General features: G+C 40.1%; 1 protein-coding gene across 1 annotated transcript in view; it reads right to left on the bottom strand.

Annotated features, from left to right (window-relative positions):
* The window catches only part of RIPOR2 (RHO family interacting cell polarization regulator 2), a 161282-nt gene that overhangs the window by 65222 nt on the left and 75734 nt on the right, over positions 1–20326 (bottom strand). Inside the window, exons 2-7 of the mRNA XM_007949818.2 lie at positions 13911–14037; positions 11717–11872; positions 10309–10387; positions 7251–7274; positions 6078–6131; positions 1295–1444 (exon numbers count right to left, since the gene is read on the bottom strand). Of these exons, the coding sequence (XP_007948009.2) occupies positions 1295–1444; positions 6078–6131; positions 7251–7274; positions 10309–10387; positions 11717–11872; positions 13911–14037 (590 nt within the window). The remainder of the gene's footprint in view (positions 1–1294; positions 1445–6077; positions 6132–7250; positions 7275–10308; positions 10388–11716; positions 11873–13910; positions 14038–20326) is intronic.

The following is a 20326-nucleotide window of genomic DNA, read 5'->3' on the forward strand; positions in this document are numbered from 1 at the left end:
AGGGTGGTGACAGAAACTCAGCTCTGGGGACTATGTGACAGCCCCTTACCAGACCAATGACTTCATTCATGGAATTGGATCTCTCTACCAAGACTCATGGGAAGTGAGAGTGCTGCTTTAATAATTCAAGCATTTCATCAAAGACACTGGTTTTAGGTGACCCAGGAGGAGTGAAAACCTCCATGTCATATGCTAGGGACAGGTCCCTGGAAAGCACACTTCTGCCCATAGTTCTTTATCTTGTCTCCTTGAAAAGAGAAGGAAAAATTTACAATAAAAAGTCCTAGGAAGCAGGGAGAATTACCCAGAGTAGCCACTTTAACCTCAGGGTCTAGTCAACTTCCAGAGACTGAACTAGATTAGATTGGGAGCCCAGGGGGTGCATGCAATTTGCACTTGGCTGTTAATCTAAAGGTTGGCAGTTTGAACCTATCCTGTGGCTCTGGGGAAGAAAGGCCTGGAGATTTGCTTCTATAAAGATTACAGCCAAGAAAACCCAATGGAGCAATTCTACTCTGTAACACATGGGGTCGCCATGAGTCGAGGCCAACTCAACTGCAGCTAACAACAACAGCAACGGATTATACACTAGAGAATCTGGAAGTGCATTTACATGGCAAAAATCAGAGCAATGTGACTTATTCCTTCACTCATTGAATTTTTTAACAAGCACTTGTAATCTACTTGTGTAGAAAGTACAAGACAGCATGGAACACAAAGTATATGATTTGATCACTGAATGCCTTTGAAGAGTCTCAAATCTTGCAGTCAAGGTAAAACAAAGGTGTGAACAAGCATGTTATAAGGCACCAGGAGATAAGTATCTTAAGTATCTAAAAGATAATGCTAGGGATTGAGAAAGGGATTGGCACATGATCTCAAGACCAATGAAAGCTTTATAACCAAAATACAACCAAACATGTCACCTGATAAGAGCTCTGGTAGCATAGTACCTAGGGCACTTGACTGCTAACCAGGGGGCTGGTGGTTCAAACCCATCAGCCACTCCTTGGAAGGAAGGTTGGGAAATCTACTTCTGTAGTGATACTGCTTCAGCAACCCAAGGAGGGGTCACTATGAGTCGGGGCTGACTCGACGGCACTTAACAACAACAACTACATGTCACCTGATAGTCATTCAACAATTCCCCCGATCACCTCCAAAAATGCAAGCAAGGCAAACAGTAACATTTATCTAAGAAATGGACTGAAGAACATTCGCCTTGTTCTTGGTAGTCACCAACAAGTCTGATCAGGCTTGGTGGGGTTCGGCACCTGAACAGGTAAGCACACACCTCTGTGTACTCTTTATAGCTCCGGTTGATCTCAGAGAGACTCTCCCGAGCAGCTTTGCTAGCAGGGGATGATGCAAAGGCTTGCTTCATTTTGCTGGCACCATCTTGAAGGCGTCTTTGGATACAATAAGCTTCATAGAGTTCATCTACCTGTCAGAATCAAAACAGGAAACACAGGGATATAAGTATTTGTCACTCTTGAAAGAAGTTACATGGGCCATTGTTAAGTGCTTAAAGTACTTGATGCTTCTGACTTTAACAAGGAGAATCTTATATAGGAGTGTTATTCTTTTAGACTATCAAGTAATCATCTCTACAATAGCCATTATGATCCATTTTCTATTTCTAAAAGGATTTGGCTTTGATCCTTCTTTTCAAATTACACAGGTTGAAAATGAACTTAACACTGGCGGACTGTGTGAGGGAGATACCGGGTAATGAACACAGGAGCGTTCTGTATATGGAACACTGAAAGAGTTTGTAGTTTCACACCAAGGTGAAAACTTTGTAATATACTAAGTGATTATCACTTTATTTTAAGAGGTATTGTCACAAGGTGTTATTCACACATCCAGATTCAGCTTTTTTTTTTTTTTTTAAGAACTTGATGTTATTTATTAAAAGCAATTTTTGTTAAAATCTTGGCTCAACAATAAAGAGGGAAAAGGAGGTTATTAAGTTATTCTTAAAGTTAAGGTGAAGTGCAGTTATCAAAACTAATAAAACTGAGCACTTAAGAATGGTATGTTTTTGTTTACAAATTACACCCCATTTAAAAAAATAATTGGATGCAATGAAAATGAACTTTTTCCCTGCTACACCTCTACAGTTACAGTTCTAAACACTAATATACCCTCTGGAAGTAACTATTGTTTATATTAATTTATCATAAGCCTGATAATCACTTAATACTTCTAAGGCAGTGATTCTCAATCAAATGGTGGGGGTAATTTTGCCCTCCAAAAGACAGTTGGCCATCTCTGGAAACATTGTGAGTTGTTACAACTGGGGTGGTGCTGCTGGCATCTACTGGGTAGAGACTGGGAATGCTGCTAAGCATCCTACAGTGCACAGGATGACTCCTCACAACAAAGAACGATCATAAAATATCAATCTTGCCGATGGTAAGAAAACCTGATCTAAAGTTATTCCCAATGATACTTATCTCTATAGTCTTTTATTATGTTCAGTTATAAACACAATGAACCAACTTTAATCAATTATAGGAATTTTTAGACAGATAAGAAAGGAGGACCTCTTCAGGAATTAGCAGAAGCCAACACAACTAGTACTACTGGAAGGCAGTTACCTACCTAGCACCACCTGAATTTTCATTTCAGTACAAATTCTGTTCCCTCAAGGAGGTTTAAGCTGCAAATCTAGAAGAAGATGGTGATGTATATACTGGATTTCAGAGTTTAAGATGTGTCTATTGGCTCTCCACTTAAAAGCATTACTACTACCTGTTGCTGTTGTTAGCTGTCATCGTGTTGGCCCCTGATTCATGGTGACCCCATGTATTACAGGGTAGAACTGCTTCATAGGGTTTTTCTTGGCTGTAATCTTTATAGAAGTAGTTGGCAGGCCTTTCTTCCCAGTGGGTGGGTTCAAGCTGCCTACCTTTGGGTTAGGAGCTGATTGCAAACAGCTTGTGCCACCCATACTCCTATTCCTACTAACTAAAAACTAAACTCACTGCCGTCGAGTAGAATCTGACTCAGTGACCCCTCCTTAAGTTTCCGAGGCAGTATCTCTACGGAAGTAGATTGCCCAGTCTTCCTTCCAAGGAGTGGCTGGTGGGTTTGAACCACCAGCCTTCTGGTTAGCAGTCAAATGCGTTAGGCACCATGCAGCTCCCTCTATTCCTACGAGAGTAGTATAATTCAAAACCAAACTCAGGCTATCAGTCAATTCCAACTCATAGTGACCACCACCGGGTTTCCAAGCCTACAAATCTTTACAGAAGCAGAATGCCTCATCTTTCTTCTGCAGAGGAGCTGATGGATTCAAACTACCAACCTTTTGGTTAGCAGCCAACAGCCTTAACCACTATACCAGCAGAGTTCCTTTTTCTCTATAAATGTCAGTAATACTTAGCCTAGAATGTGAACACTAACAGACTAAAAATTTTCTTAAAGGATTCTTTGTTGCTGTTTGTTTGGCTGATTCACTCAACTTTGTTGAAAGGAGTTCTGGAGCTATGAAAAAAATAGTCTTTAGTCTTCAAGGTCAATGGATTTGTTTCTAATTAAAAGGTAGTAAAGACTCAAGGAGGAGCTCTGGTAGCATAGCGCCTCAGGTACTTGACTGCTAACCAGAAGTCTGGCAGTTCAAACCTACCAGCCACTCCTTGAAAGGAAGGTTGGGCAATCTACTTCCGTAGTGATAATGCCTCGAAAACCCAAGGAGGGGTCACTATGAGTCAGTCCGACTTGACGGCACATAACAACAGAGACCCAAGGGGTGGTATATCTACTGATAAAATACTGTTGTTTGGCATAGATGGTGGTTTCCATACTTTGAAACTAAGCTAAGACTCACTTGATAAGCTTGTTAAAATGCTGGTGCCCAAGCCCCTGCTCTCAGATTGAGTCAGTAGGTTGGGACTGGGCCAAGAATCTGAAATTTTAAATAAACATTGCAGATCATGCTGATGTGGGAGGGCCCCAACAAACATTCAGAAGCACAAGTGTCAATACTTCTTCCAATGCAGGCCATGTTGTTTTATCCACGTGATCTCTCAGGAAACTGCCTTTTCAACCATTTCTCCACTACTGGTTACTCCAACATCTCTGAGATTTTAATCTTCTCAACAAGGAAACTGTGCTCACTAGACCATTTTTGTTGGCGGTATTAGTTACTGTCAAGTCAGTCCCTGACTCATGATGACCCCATGCACAATGGAATGAAACACTGCCTGGTCCTGTACCTTCTCTATGATTGGTTGTAGATCAGACTATTGTGATCCATACAATTTTCAATGACTGATTTTTTGTAAATAAATTGCCAGACCTTTCTTCCCAGTCTGTCCTAATCTGAAAACTCTGCTGAAATATGTTCAGCATCACAGCAACATGTGAGCCTCCACTGGCAGATGGGTGGTGGTTTTGCATGGGGTGCATTGGTCAGAAATCGAATCCAGGTCTCCCACACAGAAAGTGAGAATTTTCTAAATGATCCACCAATGCCTTGGTAGAGCCATAATGACTTAGTCTATTACTTCACACTTAAAGAAAAGTTTATTCTTTGTTTTCATTCAAATATCAATCTATCCTGTTGTTGTTGTTGTTATGTGCCGTGGAGTCGGACTCGACTCATAGTGACCCCTCCTTGGGTTTCTGAGGCAGTATCACTACGGAAGGAGATTGCCCCATCTTCCTTCCGAGGAGTGGCTGGTGGGTTTGAACCACCAGCCTTCTGGTCAGCAGTCAAATGCTTTAGGCACTACGCTACCAGAGCTCCCTCAATCTATCCTAGCCAAATGGAACTAAATTTCAGTGTAGATAAAGAGTCTCTATGTACATCATAATATCACATGTGCCTACATAATAAACATCTTTCAAAATGAGAAAGTACAAAGGCAGTGACATACACACATACATATACATCGAGGTGCAGCTGGAGTGGTGCAAATGGTTAAGTGCTATACTACTTAAAACGTTAGCAGTTCAAACCCACCCAGAGGTGCCTTGGAAGACAAGCCTGGATATCTGCTTCTGAAAGATCTTTCAGAAGCAGATGAAAACCCTATGGAACAGCTCTACTCTGCACACATGGAGTCGCCATGAGTGGGAATCCACTTGATGTCACCTAACAGCAACAATGCACACACAAAAATCTTCACAGAATTTAAAGTAGGAAAGATTCTTAGGCTCATCTAGATCTAGTATATGGTCCTCCCTATCCCCATTTCACAGAGTGGAAAACCAAGGGCCACATATGGCCCAGTGAGTATGTGGAAGAGCTGGGACTAGAACCTAAGGCTTCTGAGTCTTAGCACAGACATCTGTAAAACCACCCAATCTCCCACTTGGAAGACAGGCTGATGAATGTGAATGGAAACAGGGTGAAAAGGAATGGCTAGTGGTGTGATTTAGCTATCCCCAGAAGGAAATCTTGTCTAGGTTGCATCCGTAACTCCTGAGAGCATCCAGAACAAGGACACTTCTACTCCATAAAAGGCTAGTTGGACCGCTCTTTCTAAGTTTCAGAGCTGGATGTCAGGGACACTACAATTGGTGCCCACTTAGGGGAGCAATCTGGGTGGAAAGGCACCTGCAAAGAATGCCATATGAGGAAGAGCAGAATGAATCAAAAAATTTACAAAGATTTAGGAAGGCGTGTGGCAGCTGACGTTAAGTACTTCAAAGGCTTTCATGAGGAAGTGTATGTGGTACCAAGTTGTACACAGCACTGGAGTGTAAGTTGTGATGTAAGACTTTTTCATACAGTCAGTTGGATTCAGTCTTATCTCTAACCACACTACACTGAGGGTGTAAACCCTCTGCCAAACACAGAACAAGCCACAGAGAACACTTAACGAATGTTTGCTGAACTGAGTACAGTCAAAAAGCCCTAGATTATCAGGCTTTTCTTTCTTATCATTCATTCTTATCTCTTTTGCCCGTGGGAGGCCTTAATTGCTTATCTGCTTAGGAGTCAATTAAATAAGAAATTCTCCATGGGCTTGATGCTCAAACTCAGCTCAGACTAAAGGTGCATTGATCAGTAAATGAAAACTGAAAAACAGAGGCAAAGACAAAATGATAGGAACACTGTTTACCTTACTAATGTGAAACTCCAGACGTCTTATGTACCTTTCGATCGTTTTAATTTGCTGAAATTAAAAGAAGATATTTGAAAAAGTACAGTTATTTACAGTTTAACTATTCTAGGCTTGTGAGAATAACACCTTAATTCTCTCATACTCAAAAGTACCAAAAATGCTAAATATTTCCCCTTTCTTCCTATCTTTGCTGCTAGTTTAGAGATTCTCTAAGATCAACTTGGAAAGTGTTTTAAAAATACTTAATAAATATTCTGAGAGGTGAACTGGAGTAAATTACTGGAATCCTTGTCTTTAACACCAAGGGAGGCTAACCACTGGGAGAATTCATTGGATTTTTTGCAGGACGGTATTATAACAGAGTATACTTAAAATGGTTCATAACAGTATATTTAGTCAGTCCTAAGATGGACACATCCCCCTTATTTTTGTGTCTCTGAAATTGGGGTGTATCTTAGAATTGCTAGTGACCAGAAAGCAGATAGCTGTCTGTGCATGCTCAAACATAAGCATAGTTGTTTGTGTGTCATCTCTTCATTTCAGTTACATGTATTGTTGGTATCACACGCGTGACATTTAATTGCCAACTTAAATATCATCAAAAAGATTATACACTGATTCAGCAATAAAATAAAAAGTTATCAGGTACACAAACAGGTATGGAAACAGAGCAGCATAATACATAACAATAATTTGAAAGAATGCATGTCTAAATAGACCTTAAAGAGTTATGCCAGTAAGTATAAAATACACATTTTTTAAGTGAAAAATAATGAATTGTGTCAGAATTGGCTGGAGTCATTTCTTTTTTCCTAGTAGAACATAAAATACTAGTGCATTCCAATCAAAGATGTCACAGGTTTGATGAACTATGGTAGCTAATACTTAGAAAAAACACTAGTAAGGATCTCCAGCTTCATAAAACACTGAGAAACCTACAGCTGGTGGCATTTTTATGGAAGTGACCTTAAGCATGTTATTGGATCTGTGGATGATAGTACATATTCATCATTCTCATTAGACAAAAGCATGGATTTTTCCAGGATTAGAAAAATCATCAGTTCTCTAAAACCTTATTGTCCCTATGGTGGTCTCCCCTTGACTTCTACTCAAGGATGCAGGGTTTAATTTTTCAGCACCCCACCCTCCCTCCACAGAATGAAAACTTACCTTGTCTAGGTCATAAAGCACACCCTAAAATAAAGAAAAGAATACCTGGATTAAAACATATCTTTTCAAAAACTGTTACTGATGTTACTAGAGGGCTTTAGACTGCATTTTTTTGCATTAATTGTGAGATAATGATCAGCCCTGTGACACAAAGTTCAGCTGGATTCTTCGACATCTGCTTGGAAAAAGTAAAAGTTTGGTTTATTTTAAAAAATATCTTTTTTAAAAAAAGTTTTTTTTTTAAGGTAAGTACATTTTAACTGACTATATTCTCCAAGAAAAAATTGTAGGATGGAAGACATTTTTCATGTCATGATAAAGGATTTAAGAAGTAGGCATATTGACACAACAAACACCCAAATACTGTTTCCTTAGGGTACAATTTATTTTAGAAAAAAAAAAAAAAAAGGAAAATAGGTGCAAAGATAAGCTCATTGAGCAGATGTTTTGTCTTTCAACATGTAACTTGTCAACAGAAATGAATTGGCAGGTGTCACATGACTAACTGTGTGTGGAATACCTTCTGAAAATCACTGGAATACATATTACGATGTTACGGTTAAGGTTTTTAAAAGTATTTCTGTTGGTGAACTTTACATTTTTAGAGAGAGTGTACATTCTCTGAAACATTTTTGTGGATACATTTCTGGGTCATAGGTGAGTTCAAATCCAGATACATGTTATCTTTTAGTACTTATACTCTGCTTTTTGGGGGGACAACTCTGACTACATTACAGGAGAGAGACATTCTTGTTCACCACCACTGTGAAGCATCTCCCAGCTTCTAAGTCAGAATTAATAACTTTCTTTTTTGTCATTCCACACCACATTATTTCTGTTTTCGCTTTTCTTAGTTAGACTCACATTAATATTTCCCTGTGCACATGCCCATCTCCACAAGTCTGAGAAAGGCACCATGCCTTGCATATATTTATATCTGCTAGTGCCTAAGGCATTTGCCTGCTAACCAGAAAGTTGGCAGTTCAAACCCACCAGCCACTCCACAGAAGGAAGCCTGGGCAATCTACTTCTGTAAAGATTTACTGCTCCAGAAACCCAATGGGGGTCACTATGAGTCAGAATCGACTCAATGGCAGTGAGTGGGTGAGTGAGTGCCTAATGAATTTTCTTATAATTTATTTTATTGTTGTTGTTATTGAGAGTATACACAGCAGTACATACAGTTCATTTTAAATATCAGTAAAAATATTTTTGTAAGTCAATATTTATCTGTATACCGTGTTTTCAGAGCTCCTCCCAGTCCTCTTTGCTCCTTGAGGCCTTGAATTTTTCACTTGCTTTGAACTCTCTTTCTTACACACTGAAGAACACATAATGTTTATTTTTCAAATTAAAAAAAAAAGAATGGTTTTACACAGCAGTGATATATGTGTTAAAAATACCTTGCCTGCCTGTTTAAACATGTAAAATTGGTATTTAACAGGAGTTCTTAAGGGTGGTAATATACTGTTCACAAACTGTTTTAACACTAGTTCATTTTCTGTGTGCTCACAGTTGAGTCTGTGTGTGGGTAGATACACTGCTCACAACGAAAGCTGAGGAGACCACGGGGACACTCCCAAGCAGCACTGTGACCACATCCACCACTGAGAGAACACTAGAGTTCCTGAGCGGTATGAAGAGTTAAGCACTCAGCTGCTAACTGAAATTTGTGGTTCAAACCCACCAGCTGCTCTGCTTCCGTAAAGATTATAGCCTTGGAAACTCTATGTGGCAGTTCAACTATATCCTACAAGATCACTATGAGTTGGAATTGACTCGATGGCAATATTTTTTTTTTCAGATTTCGAGTCCCAGCATGGTGCAAAGATTTAAGTGTTCAGCTGCCAACCAAAAGTTTAGCAGTTTGCATTTACCTAGGGAGGCAATGGAAGAAAGGCCTTGTGATCAAATTCTGAAAAATCAGCCATTGAAGACCCTATGGAGCTCAGTTCCATTCTGCACATGTAGCGTCACCATGAGTTGGAGTTGATGGCAACTGGTTTGGTTTTGATTTTTATAGAACACTAGGGCCCAGCTTCATGATAGTTCTTGCCATTTTTCTCCAAGGAGGAACACTTGCTGCCATTGAGGATGGTCAAGGGCATGCCCAAGCTCTGAAAGCCATCCCGTAAAGAATGCCACAAAAAATATGAGGTAATGGCAGTATCATTAGAACATAAGATATTTTAACCTGATTCCTTTAAAAAGGACAATATACATTTTAGTATTTCTCCTACAAAAGAAAATATAATAGCTATTAATGTACAGCTTTCCATATGTGCACTATATGTGTGGGCTTTCTGATGCCTTTAAACATTAATATTACCAAATATCATTTAGAAATGAACAAAGTCATTTAAAATAGTATATACATTAGAAATACCTCTTCAATCAAATTCATTAGCATAGAGGGACTTTGCAGACTTTTGCTCCAGAGCAAAAGTATATAATTGATCTGGACAAAGACTCTTTCAACTTCATATCTTGGTTGCTCCAAGCCTCCTTTCCCTCCCTGCCATCACTGACTTATCACAGTTTTTTAAAACTGGAAATAAAGTGAAAGTTCTGGGTTTCCAATTCTATACTATCAATATAGTAAATGAAAAGGGCATAGGGAGTGCGTCAAAAATGGTTTGTGCTTGGCTACTAACATTAAGATTAGTGCTTTGGATCCACTCAGCAGTGCTACGGAAGAAAAGCCTGGCCATCGGTTCCATAAAGATTACAGTCAAGAAAAACCCTACGGAGCAGTTCTACTCTGAAACTCATGGTGTTGCTATGAGTCAAAATTGACTTGATGGCAGTGTTTTGTTTTTTTTTAAGGGAGTTCTTGAAATTTTTGTCTGATTATAAAGTTTGCCTGGAAAATACAGAAAAGCATTAAGAAGAAAATTTAACCTCCTTCGTCCTTCTAAAATACACATCGGGACGCACACAGTACTTTACGCCTTGGATCTGCTTTTCTTAAACGTTCCTCCCCATTCCCATCAAGCAGAAGGTATTTAGCTGAAAAAAGAACACTGTGCTAACATCCTAATGACAGGGTGGTACTTACCAGGCGAGAGTTTCTTTTCATATCTTTTAACTGAGCTGTCAACTTGTCCAGTTCCGTCTGGTGAACCTCCAGATATTCACTACAAAGATAAGACGAGACATAATTGTGAACTCTGTGACCATCAAATGGAGCCTGTTGCTGATTGCTGACCTTTTCTTTCTGAAAAGAGATGAGAATCTGAGCCTTGCTCTGTAAAGGGCAGATCGGGCATGGGGCTCTGTACTTTCTCAACCTCTCAACATTTAGAAAGCTCTAGCAGTTGCATCTGATACCACCCAGATGGCCAACAAGGAGAACTCCTATGAGGCTCAAAGACCAGGAAAGAAAAAGCAGTGGAGAGGGAAGGGGCTAGACATCTATGGAATCAGTCTGGGCTCACAGAAGTTTACCTAGTTAAATATAGCACTGACTGTAGATGTCTCACCACACCAGGAAAGTTTTATTCTGGACCAATAATCCCTTTGACATACTCAGGAAGGTTCCAGAACCCTACTTCTTCAGCATCTCTAAATATGCCTGCCCATCACTGTTTAAGTGAAATGCAATACTGTACAGACTTAAATATAAGCATGTTTGTGTTTAAGTCTCTTCAATGCTATGCATATGATATAGAAGTCCAACGTAATTCAAATTGTTGGAACCCATTTAAGGCTTCCTTGATCTTGGTATAGAATGACATACCTACTGAAAAGACATTTAAAAATTATCTTGTAAGACTAGCTTTTTTTCTGACCCCTTCTGAGTATTTTAAATATATTTTTAAAAGTTTTGTTGTGATTTGGGTGAAAGTTTGCAGAGCAAATTCATGTTCCATACAGCAGTTCATATATACTTTGTCTCATGACATTGACTACAATCTCCCACAATGCAACAGCTCTCATCCTACTTCCTCCCCATAGTCACCTCTTCCCTGTGTCCTTCACTCCTGCCCCCAGAGCTGTCTCCCTCTACATATACCACCCTTCTATTCTCCCATGACTGATCTCTCCAATGGGTGTATCTACATAATGTAAATGTTCAGCTCATATGCCTGTCTTTTGTTTGGCTGGAAGCCATAGGAGTGGGTTCAATTCCAGACATGAAGGGCAGCTAGGGGCCATAGTCTCAAGGCCATAGTTCCCCCAGGCTCTATCAGAGAAGCAAATCTTGTCCCCCCCTTTTTTTTATGATTTTGAATTTTGTTCCACATTGTTCTCCCACTCTATCCAGGATCTCCTACATAGATCCCCCTCCAAGTGGTTGACACTGGTAGTCAGGCATGATCTACTTCTGGTCTCATGGTCATATAGGCTGAGGATTGCATGGTGTACTTGTCCCCTGGACTAACTGTTTCCATGTATCTTTGATCCTTCTGGCTATTTGAGAAAGGAAAGAGGTTTCAGCACATTAGTGGGTTGAATGTTCTTACTCAAGTCCATGTTTCAAGGCCCTGTAGACCTCTTCCACTCTTTTAGGTTGAGGCTCTTTGGGTGTGCTATTGTTTTTATGTCCTAAATTGTGCATTTTCTTGATTTTGGCCTGAGGCTTCTTGAGAGCAGAGGTATTTTCAATGAAGGAGTTACACCTATGGAAAGAAAAGACACTTGTCAGTTGAGGGCATCCAAAAGGATTGGGCCAAAGAAATGTCTTTCGAGTCATCTGTGTGGTACAGTGGTTAAGCACTTGGTTGCTAATGGCAAGGTTGGTGGTTTAAACCCACTAGTCACTCCATAGGACAAAAATGTGGCTGTCTGCTTCCATAAAGATTTAAAAAAAAAAAAACCTCATTGCCTTCGAGTTTCCAAAGCAATAAATCTTTATGGAAGTAAATTGCCCCATCTTCCTTCTGCAGGCTGGCTGATGGGTTTGAACCACCAACCTTCTGGTTAGCAGTCAAATGCCATAGACATTATACCACCAGAGGTCCTTTCCTTGGAAACCCTATGAAGGAGTTGTACTCTATCCTATAGGGTCACTGTAAGTTGGAATTGACTTGACAGCAATGGTTTGGTTGGTTGGATTATGCTCATATAAGTGTCCTTTAGGGAAAACAATGTTGTTCTCTTGTATATTAACAGATTTGAGCTGCCTTACATTTAGTTTCTTGGGTTTGGGTTTGGGTTTGTAAACTGAAGAAATCCAAAAGTGTTGCTGGGTAGCAGCACCCAGAATTGAGGCTGGCTTCGGGTAACATACACTCTGAATGAACATGCATCATCCACAAGACCCCTGTAGGCAGCCAAGGACACACAGTTCCAGGGAAGAACAATGAACAGGTAGTAGGAGATAAGGAGTCCCTGGGTGATGTAAATGGCTAACACACTTGGCTGCTAACCAAGTGGCTGGCTGCTAATCAGAGGCATCACAGAAGGAAGGCCTGGTAATCTGCTTTCTGTAGCCATTGAAAACCCTATGAAGTACAGTTATACTCTGATGCACACGCAGTCACCATGAGTCAGAATGCACTCTATGACAACTGGTAACTGGCAGCATTAACCTGAAGCATGGTGGTATTGTTGTTATGTGCCATCGAGTTGGACCCAACTCATAACGACCCCTCCTTGGGTTTCTGAGGCAGTATCACTATGGAAGTAGGTTGCCCCATCTTCCTTCCGAGGAGTGGCTGGTGGGTTTGAACCACCAGCCTTCTGGTTAGCAGTCAAGTGCCTTAGGCACTGTGCTACCAGAGCTCCCCTGAAGCATGGTAAGCACTGAAAAAAAGACATGAAAAAACAACAACCCATGTTCAAAGAATGAGTAAAGGAGCTAAATGACCAAAGAAGAATCTGGTTAGATGAAGGGAGATATCAGGGAAACTAGAAAACTAACCTTCCTAACTCCACATCTGAATGACATCTATACCCTGGGTTCAGTCTTCACAGGCAGAGTCTTTATCCACTGCATAACTTCATACCAAGCATAGTTTCCAAAATCTGACTGCAATGGAAAATGTGATTCATCTGAAGGTAGCTTCAGGGGAGTGGCAGGGGAAGGTATACACATACATCACTAGTTTATTCTAAATCCTCTGCAAATCTTTGCAGGAGAAATCCTAAATAATAGAAAAGAAACTACTGTTGTTGGGTGTTGCCAAGTCAATTCCAACTCATAGTGACCCTATGTAACAGAGTGGAACTTGAGATCACCAGGTCTTTCTCTCATAGAACCACTGGGTAAGCTAGAACTGCCAACTTTTTTGTTAGAAGCAGAGTCTTTAACTGTTGCACCACCAGGGCTCTTAGAAAAGAAACTACAGCATTTGATTATTTTTCGTAAAAAAGAGATTAAAATAATCTTTCGTGTGTGTAGGAGCTCTGGTAGTGTAGTGTCGAAGGCATTTGACTGCTAACCAGAAGGCTGGTGGTTCAAACCCACCAGCTACTCCACAGAAGGAAGATCAGGAGATCTATTTCCATGGTGATACCGCCTCAGAAACCCAAGGAGGGATCACTATGAGTTGGATCCGACTGACTCAACGGCAGTGAGTTTGTTTTTGGTTTTGGTTTTCTGTGTATATGCACGTGTGGGTGTGTTGCAACTTTGTGTGCACAGAGACCCTTTTCACACTATCAAAGGTCACTTCCTTATCAATCTGCATTCCAGGAGAAGTGAACCCCACTTGCCTGGATCGCCTCTCCTGAAGGCCACTGAAACCCGCAAATGACTGGCTTCTAATGATCCCATTGGGCCCTCCAGGTGAGAAGGACTGGGATCCTACCAACATGATTTCTGGGAGTTTGGCCGGTAGTCCTGTAAGACAGTGGTAAAATTACCGTGAGTTAAAGGCAGGTTCAGACAGAAAAGACACTAAGCTTGTCAACAATGATAAAAGGGGAAAGAGTGATATGTGTGAGGTGAGTCATGAGGCCATTAGATACGCATAGACATCTTTCCTATGACATATTCCTTCTAAACCAAAGGGCTCAGCACTCAGGTGAATTAAAATACATTCTATGACAAACTTCTAAGGCACAAATAAATATGAATTACACAAAATTAGCAATCACCTCAGGATTCCTTCAGAGATTCTTTTTTAAGAAAAAAAGTAAGTCCAGACATACCTTCAAAAACATTAAAAACTTTGGAGTATTTACCTGCAGGCAACAACACCTCCAAAAACAAAAACATGAATTAAAATACTCATCTTCCAAGGTACAAATAAATATAAATTATACAAAATTAGCAATCATTTCAGGTTTCCTTCAGAGATCCCGTTTTTATTTTTTTGAATAAAGTCCAGCTATATCTTCAAAAAATAAAAAATAAAACAAACTTTGGAATGTTTACCTCTGGGCAACAACACCTCCACAAACAAAAACAAATAGGTGAAGTCAAAGTTCCAGGTATGTCCTTCATCATAGTCAAAACACAGTTAGGCCTTTAGGTAGAATTCCACACTTAAGAAGTCATAAGGCTAGCAAAACTAGGTTTCTTTAGAGGCAACTTATTTAAACTTGTTCTCACTTTTTTCTCTTCTTAAGGCTATTTTGAAAGATAAGACTTTGCCACTTATTGTGGCAGTGCAAAATAAGAAGAGAGCATGCACAAAAGAAATGATAATCTAGGTTAAGATAAGAACACCAGAGAAGAGGGAAGAAATGGTAAGAGGAAAATACAGCACAAAGCACACAGCCCCTACTTCAGTTGCTTGCCTGTCTTTTGTGAAGACTCATCACAACTGACCAAGGCCTGCCCTAGAACTGTTAGGTAATTCTCTTCCCTTTGGATTAGTCAAAGGCACGTACCATTGTTTTAGCAGGTAACCTTGGTCCAGGCAAGGGGCCGGGCTAGCAGGAGAAAGGTAAAGCAGCTACTGTCCACAGTGAAGACTTCCAAAGTAGGTAGACACATAATTGGTATATTTGGATAACATCAACAATTGCTCTTTTAAGAAGCAACAAGAAAGAAAGAAAATCTAAACAACAACAACAACAACAAAAAAAAAAATCCTGCAGCAGTAGAAGTCTCTTGCAGTCCATCCAGGTTTCATGGAAAGGTCAACTTCTCCAGGCCCTCCTCAATGCTCTTGAGTAGCTCAGCAAAGGACCAGAGGTTTGAAAAAGTTGTTTCCCTAGGAAGAGAAGGACTAACAGTCCCCGCCCCGACACTGCAAATTTTTAAATCCCCTCCCTCCTTCCTCTCAGGGAGAAAGAAGCTCTGGGGTTTGTATGCATTCTTGTAGGGTACAGGTGCTGACTCACACTGCAATGGGCCTCATATTAAGCTCTCCCTTTGATCTGGATGAGAGGCAAATCCTATTCCAGCTGGGGCTGGAAAGGTTAAGTTTGGAAACATTCTCTAGAACTTAAAAAGCAATTAAGTGGAAGCATCATGTGCAGAAAAAGTAATATCTAGTGCAAGAGTGGCTACACAAAATACAGATGCAAACAAGGCTCCTTCTGAATACTCTCCCAAGCCTCACAGATCACCTTAAGTAATTCTCTTCAAACCCTGATGAGGCTCTAAATGCTTTCTGCCAGTTCCTAAGAGGTATGGCCACATTTCATTAGAACACCTTGCTTAGGCTCTTAAAGCATGCCTTGGCTATCTTTGTATCACATGCAAATTTGAAATAAATAGCAAAAAATCACTGTAGTTTATGTTTTTCCTGTAGTCAACAATGTATAATCAAAAGTTCACTTTCAAGTCTTGATAAAGCAGATTTTATTACTATTATACCTCATTTTGAAAATTTTTGTTCAGTAAGTCTATTGCATCATAGACAGAAAAAAAAAAAAAAAAAGACTTAAAGTTTTCATTGTCCTGTGCCTCCTAGAAAATATCTTTTTTAAACCAAAAAGTATTTTTTTTTAACAAAAACATCCTGCTATACCTTCAAAAATAAAAATAAAACACTTTTCAAAATCAATTTGGAGGCACCCTGGTGGTGCAGTGCTCAGTTGCTAACTGTAAGGTCAGCACTTTGAACTCACCAGTTGCTCTGTGGGAAAAAGATGAGGTAGTCTGCTTAGGAAAAATTAAAGCCTTGTAAACCCTATGGAAGGAAGATGGGGCAATCTACTTCCGTAGTGATTCTGCCTCAGAAACCCAAGGAGGGGTCACTTAAGAGTCGGATCTGACTCAATGGCACATAACATAACAAACCCTATGGAGCAGTTCTACCTTGTCCTATAGGGTCGTTGCTATGAGTTGGAATAAACTCAATGGCAATGGAGCAGGGTATTAATCAATTTGGGACAGTAGTTCCTAAACATTATTGCACATCAAAAGTACCTGGGATTTTTTTTTTAAAAAACTACTGCTGTCTAGCTCTCACCCAAGGCACTCTGATGTAAGTGATATGGGGAATGATCTGGGGTTTTTAAAAGGTCCTCGGGTGATTCTAATGCTCAGGAAAGTTTGGGCACTGCCACCTTAAAAGTTTTGATTACACAGTCAGTCACACTAGTGATAGGTAAAGAAAAAGGAATACCAGAGAGATGTTTACTTGTGTTTTATTGACAATGTAAAAGCATTCAATTGTGTGGATCATAACAAATTATGGATAATATTGAGAAGAATGGGAATTCCAGAACACTTAATTGTATTCATGAGGAATCTGTACATAGACCAAGAGGCTATCTTTCATACAGAACAAGGGGATACTCCATGGTTTAAAATCAGGAAGGGAGTATATCAGGGTTGTATCTTTTCACCACACTTATTCAATCTGTATGCTGAGCAAATAATCAAAGAAGCTGGACTATATGAAGAAGAATGTGGCCTTGGGATTGGAGGAAGACTCATTAACAACCTGTAATACACAGATGACATAACTTTGCTTGCTGAAAGTGAGGATGACTTGAAGCACTTATTAATGAAGACTGACGACTACAGTCTGCAGTATGGATTGCACCTCAATATAAAGAAAACAAAAATCCTCACAAGCAGCATCACGATAAATGGAGAAAAGACTGAAGTTGTCAAAGACTTCATATTACTTGGTTCTACAATCAACACCAATGGAAGCAATAATCAAGACATCAGATGATGTATTGCACTGGGCAAATCTGCTGCAAAAAACCTCTTTAAATTGCTGAAGAGCAAAGATGTCTCCTTGAAGACTAAGATGCACCTGACACAAGCCATATTTTCAATCACTTCATATGCCTGTGGGAGTTGGACAATGAATAAGGAAGACTGAAGAAGAGTTGATGCTTTTGAGTTGTGGTGTTGGTGAAGAAGTACCATGGACTGCTAAAAGAACTAATAAATCTGTCCTGGAAGAATTGCAGCCTGAATGCTCCTTGGAAGCAAGAATGGCCAGACTTCGTCTCACCTCCCTTGGTCATGTTGTCAGAAGAGACCATTCTTTGAAGGATATCGTGCTTGGTAAAGTGGAGGGTCAATGACAAAGAGAAGTTCCTCAATAAGGTGGATTGACACAGTGCCTGCAACTATAGACTCAGGTATAGCAAGCATCATGAGGCCAGCACAGGACTGGGCAGTGTTTAGTTCTGCTATACGTAAGGTCGCTATGAGTCAGAGATAACTTGACAGCACCTAACAACAACAACATGTGGGTTGCAAATGAATAACTTCCATTAAAATAACCTGTTGTTGTTGTTATGTGCCATCAAGTCATTTCTGACTCATAGTGATCCTTCCTTGGGTTTCCGAGGCGGTATCTCTACGGAAGTAGATTCCCCAATCTTCCTTCCAAAATGACCTGTAATAGCACAGCAATGTTCCCTGTAGCACTTTTCACAATAGCCAAAAGGTGAAAACAACCAAAATGTCTATGAACAAATGAATCGATAAACAAAATGTGGTGCATACAAACAATGGAATATTATGCAGCCGTAAAGAAAAAGGAAGTTCTCATGCATGCCACAACATAGATGAATCTTGAAAACATTATGTTGACTGAAGTAAACCAAACCAAACCAAAACTATGTCCTTCCAATTGAGTCCAACTCATAACAACCTTACAGGGCAGAGTAGAACTTCCCCATAGGGTTTCCAAGGCTGAAATCTTTATGGTGGCAGACGGATAAATTTTTCTCCCATGGAGCAGCTGGTGGATTTGAACCTCTAATCTTTTGGTTAACAACTGAGCACTTAACTACTGTGCCACTAGGGCTCCTTATTGAGCAAAGTCAATCAGTCATAAAAAGACAAATAATCTCATTTATATGAAATAAGCAAATACATAGGAACCAAAAGTTATTAGTAGTTACCAGGGGTGGGAAGGGAGTTCTGGTGGTATAGTGCCTAAGGCATTTGACTGCTAACTAGAAGGTTGGTGGTTCAAACCCACCAGCCACTCCTCAGAAGGAAGATTGGGCAATTTACTTCCGTAGTGATAGCGCCTTGGAAACCCAAGAAGAGGTCACTATGAGTCAGATCCAACTTGACGTTTGGTTTTTGGTTTTTTAGAGGTGGGAAGTGGGAGAAAGAGGGAATTTTTGCTTAGGGGGCATTGAGTTTATGTTAATGGTGATGTAATAACTGGAGAAAGAATAAATAGCAAGAGGAGCTACACAGTTTGAGGAGCCTAATTGATAATACTGAGTTATACATGTAGAAATTATCAGATCTGCATATGTTTTGGTGTGTATATTTTCACCACAATAATAATAAAAAATAACTTATTATAATTTGGCACCCTGGTAGTAAAGAGGTTACACACCTGGTTGCTAATTGAAAGGTTGGTGGCTTGAACTTACCAGCTGTTCTGTGGGAGAGAGATGAAGCAGTCTGATTCCATAAAGAGTTACAGCATTGAAACCCTATGGTACAGTTCTACTCTGTCCTATAGGGTCGCTATGAGTCGGAATAGACAACAGGGTTGTTGTTGTTTTTTTTAATTACAATTTATCAAATCCAACTTTTTAAAAAATATGTGTATAAGTCTTGATTAAGTCTGTCTTGGCAAAATTTGCGTGTCTCACTTGAATTACACATTTGAGAGTAAAACATATGAACCAGATTACAATATACTTTTCATTCTCTCTTTTTTTCCATAATAGGAAAGAAAGGTTCTTGAGAACAAAAGGAACATTTGTCCTAGATTCTAAGAGTGACGATTGTAAAATGCTTTGGGAGGGGAAAGGCCTTAGAAACCTTTTGTTGAGTTTACGTATTGAACGATGACCACTAGGAACTCTAGGAGTCAGGGTGAGCAGTTTTGTTGATGTTCTGCTTTGCCTTTTTGGTCTCAGAAATGATCATTATCTATCAAGGAAGAATTTGGATGAGGGCTGGTTTAGGCTGAGGTCACTATCCTGCCATCAATTCCTCTAAAGGCTGCCACACAGTCTAAGGAGGGCCATAAAACTAGTGCATGCCACACACCAAGTCAGGGTCTGGGAGAGATAAAAGGAGTGGGTGGAGTCCTCCTTCCTTATTAAAACACAAAAGAATACAAAACACCTCCCCTTTCCCTGTGTCTCAACAGGTCAACCATGAGTCAAGATCTATTTGTAAAGTGAGGTGATAGTGCTTTGCAACTATGTTTCTAGCTTCCTCAGCCCTCCCATAACTTGCAACTTTTTGTGATCATCTTTTTGATCACCCCATTCCCACTTCTAGGTGCCCTATGTCTTCAGGCCAGTTCTCTGGCTTCCTAGAAGCCCCACTGAACTGTTTCTTTTTCAGCTCCCAGCAAAACTATCCTTAAAGCTACACTACTCATTTTCAGGATCTAAGGAATAAGGAGCTCTGGTGGTGCTGTGGCTAAAGCACTGGGCTTTAACCAAAAGTTTACCAGTTCAAACCCACCAGCCGCTCTGCAGGAGAATGATGAGGCAGTCTGCTTCCATAAAGATTCACAGCATTAGAAACCTGACCCGATGGCAGTGGAGAGGACTTAAATGGAGGCAGTGGTACCCAGGTTTGATTCCTAGCCAATGAACCTCATGCACAGGCACTACATGTCTGTCAGTGGAAGCCAGACAATAAAACTTTGCTTGCTGAAAGTGAGGATGACTTGAAGCTCTTATTGATAAAGACTAAAGACTACAGTCTGTAGTATGGATTACATCTCAACATAAAGAAAATGAAAATCGTCACAATCGGACCAATAACAGGCTCATAA

Source organism: Orycteropus afer, unplaced genomic scaffold, assembly GCF_000298275.1.
Source record: "Orycteropus afer afer isolate SDZICR_OR568_19922 unplaced genomic scaffold, OryAfe1.0 scaffold00255, whole genome shotgun sequence".
Classification (NCBI taxonomy): domain Eukaryota; kingdom Metazoa; phylum Chordata; class Mammalia; order Tubulidentata; family Orycteropodidae; genus Orycteropus; species Orycteropus afer.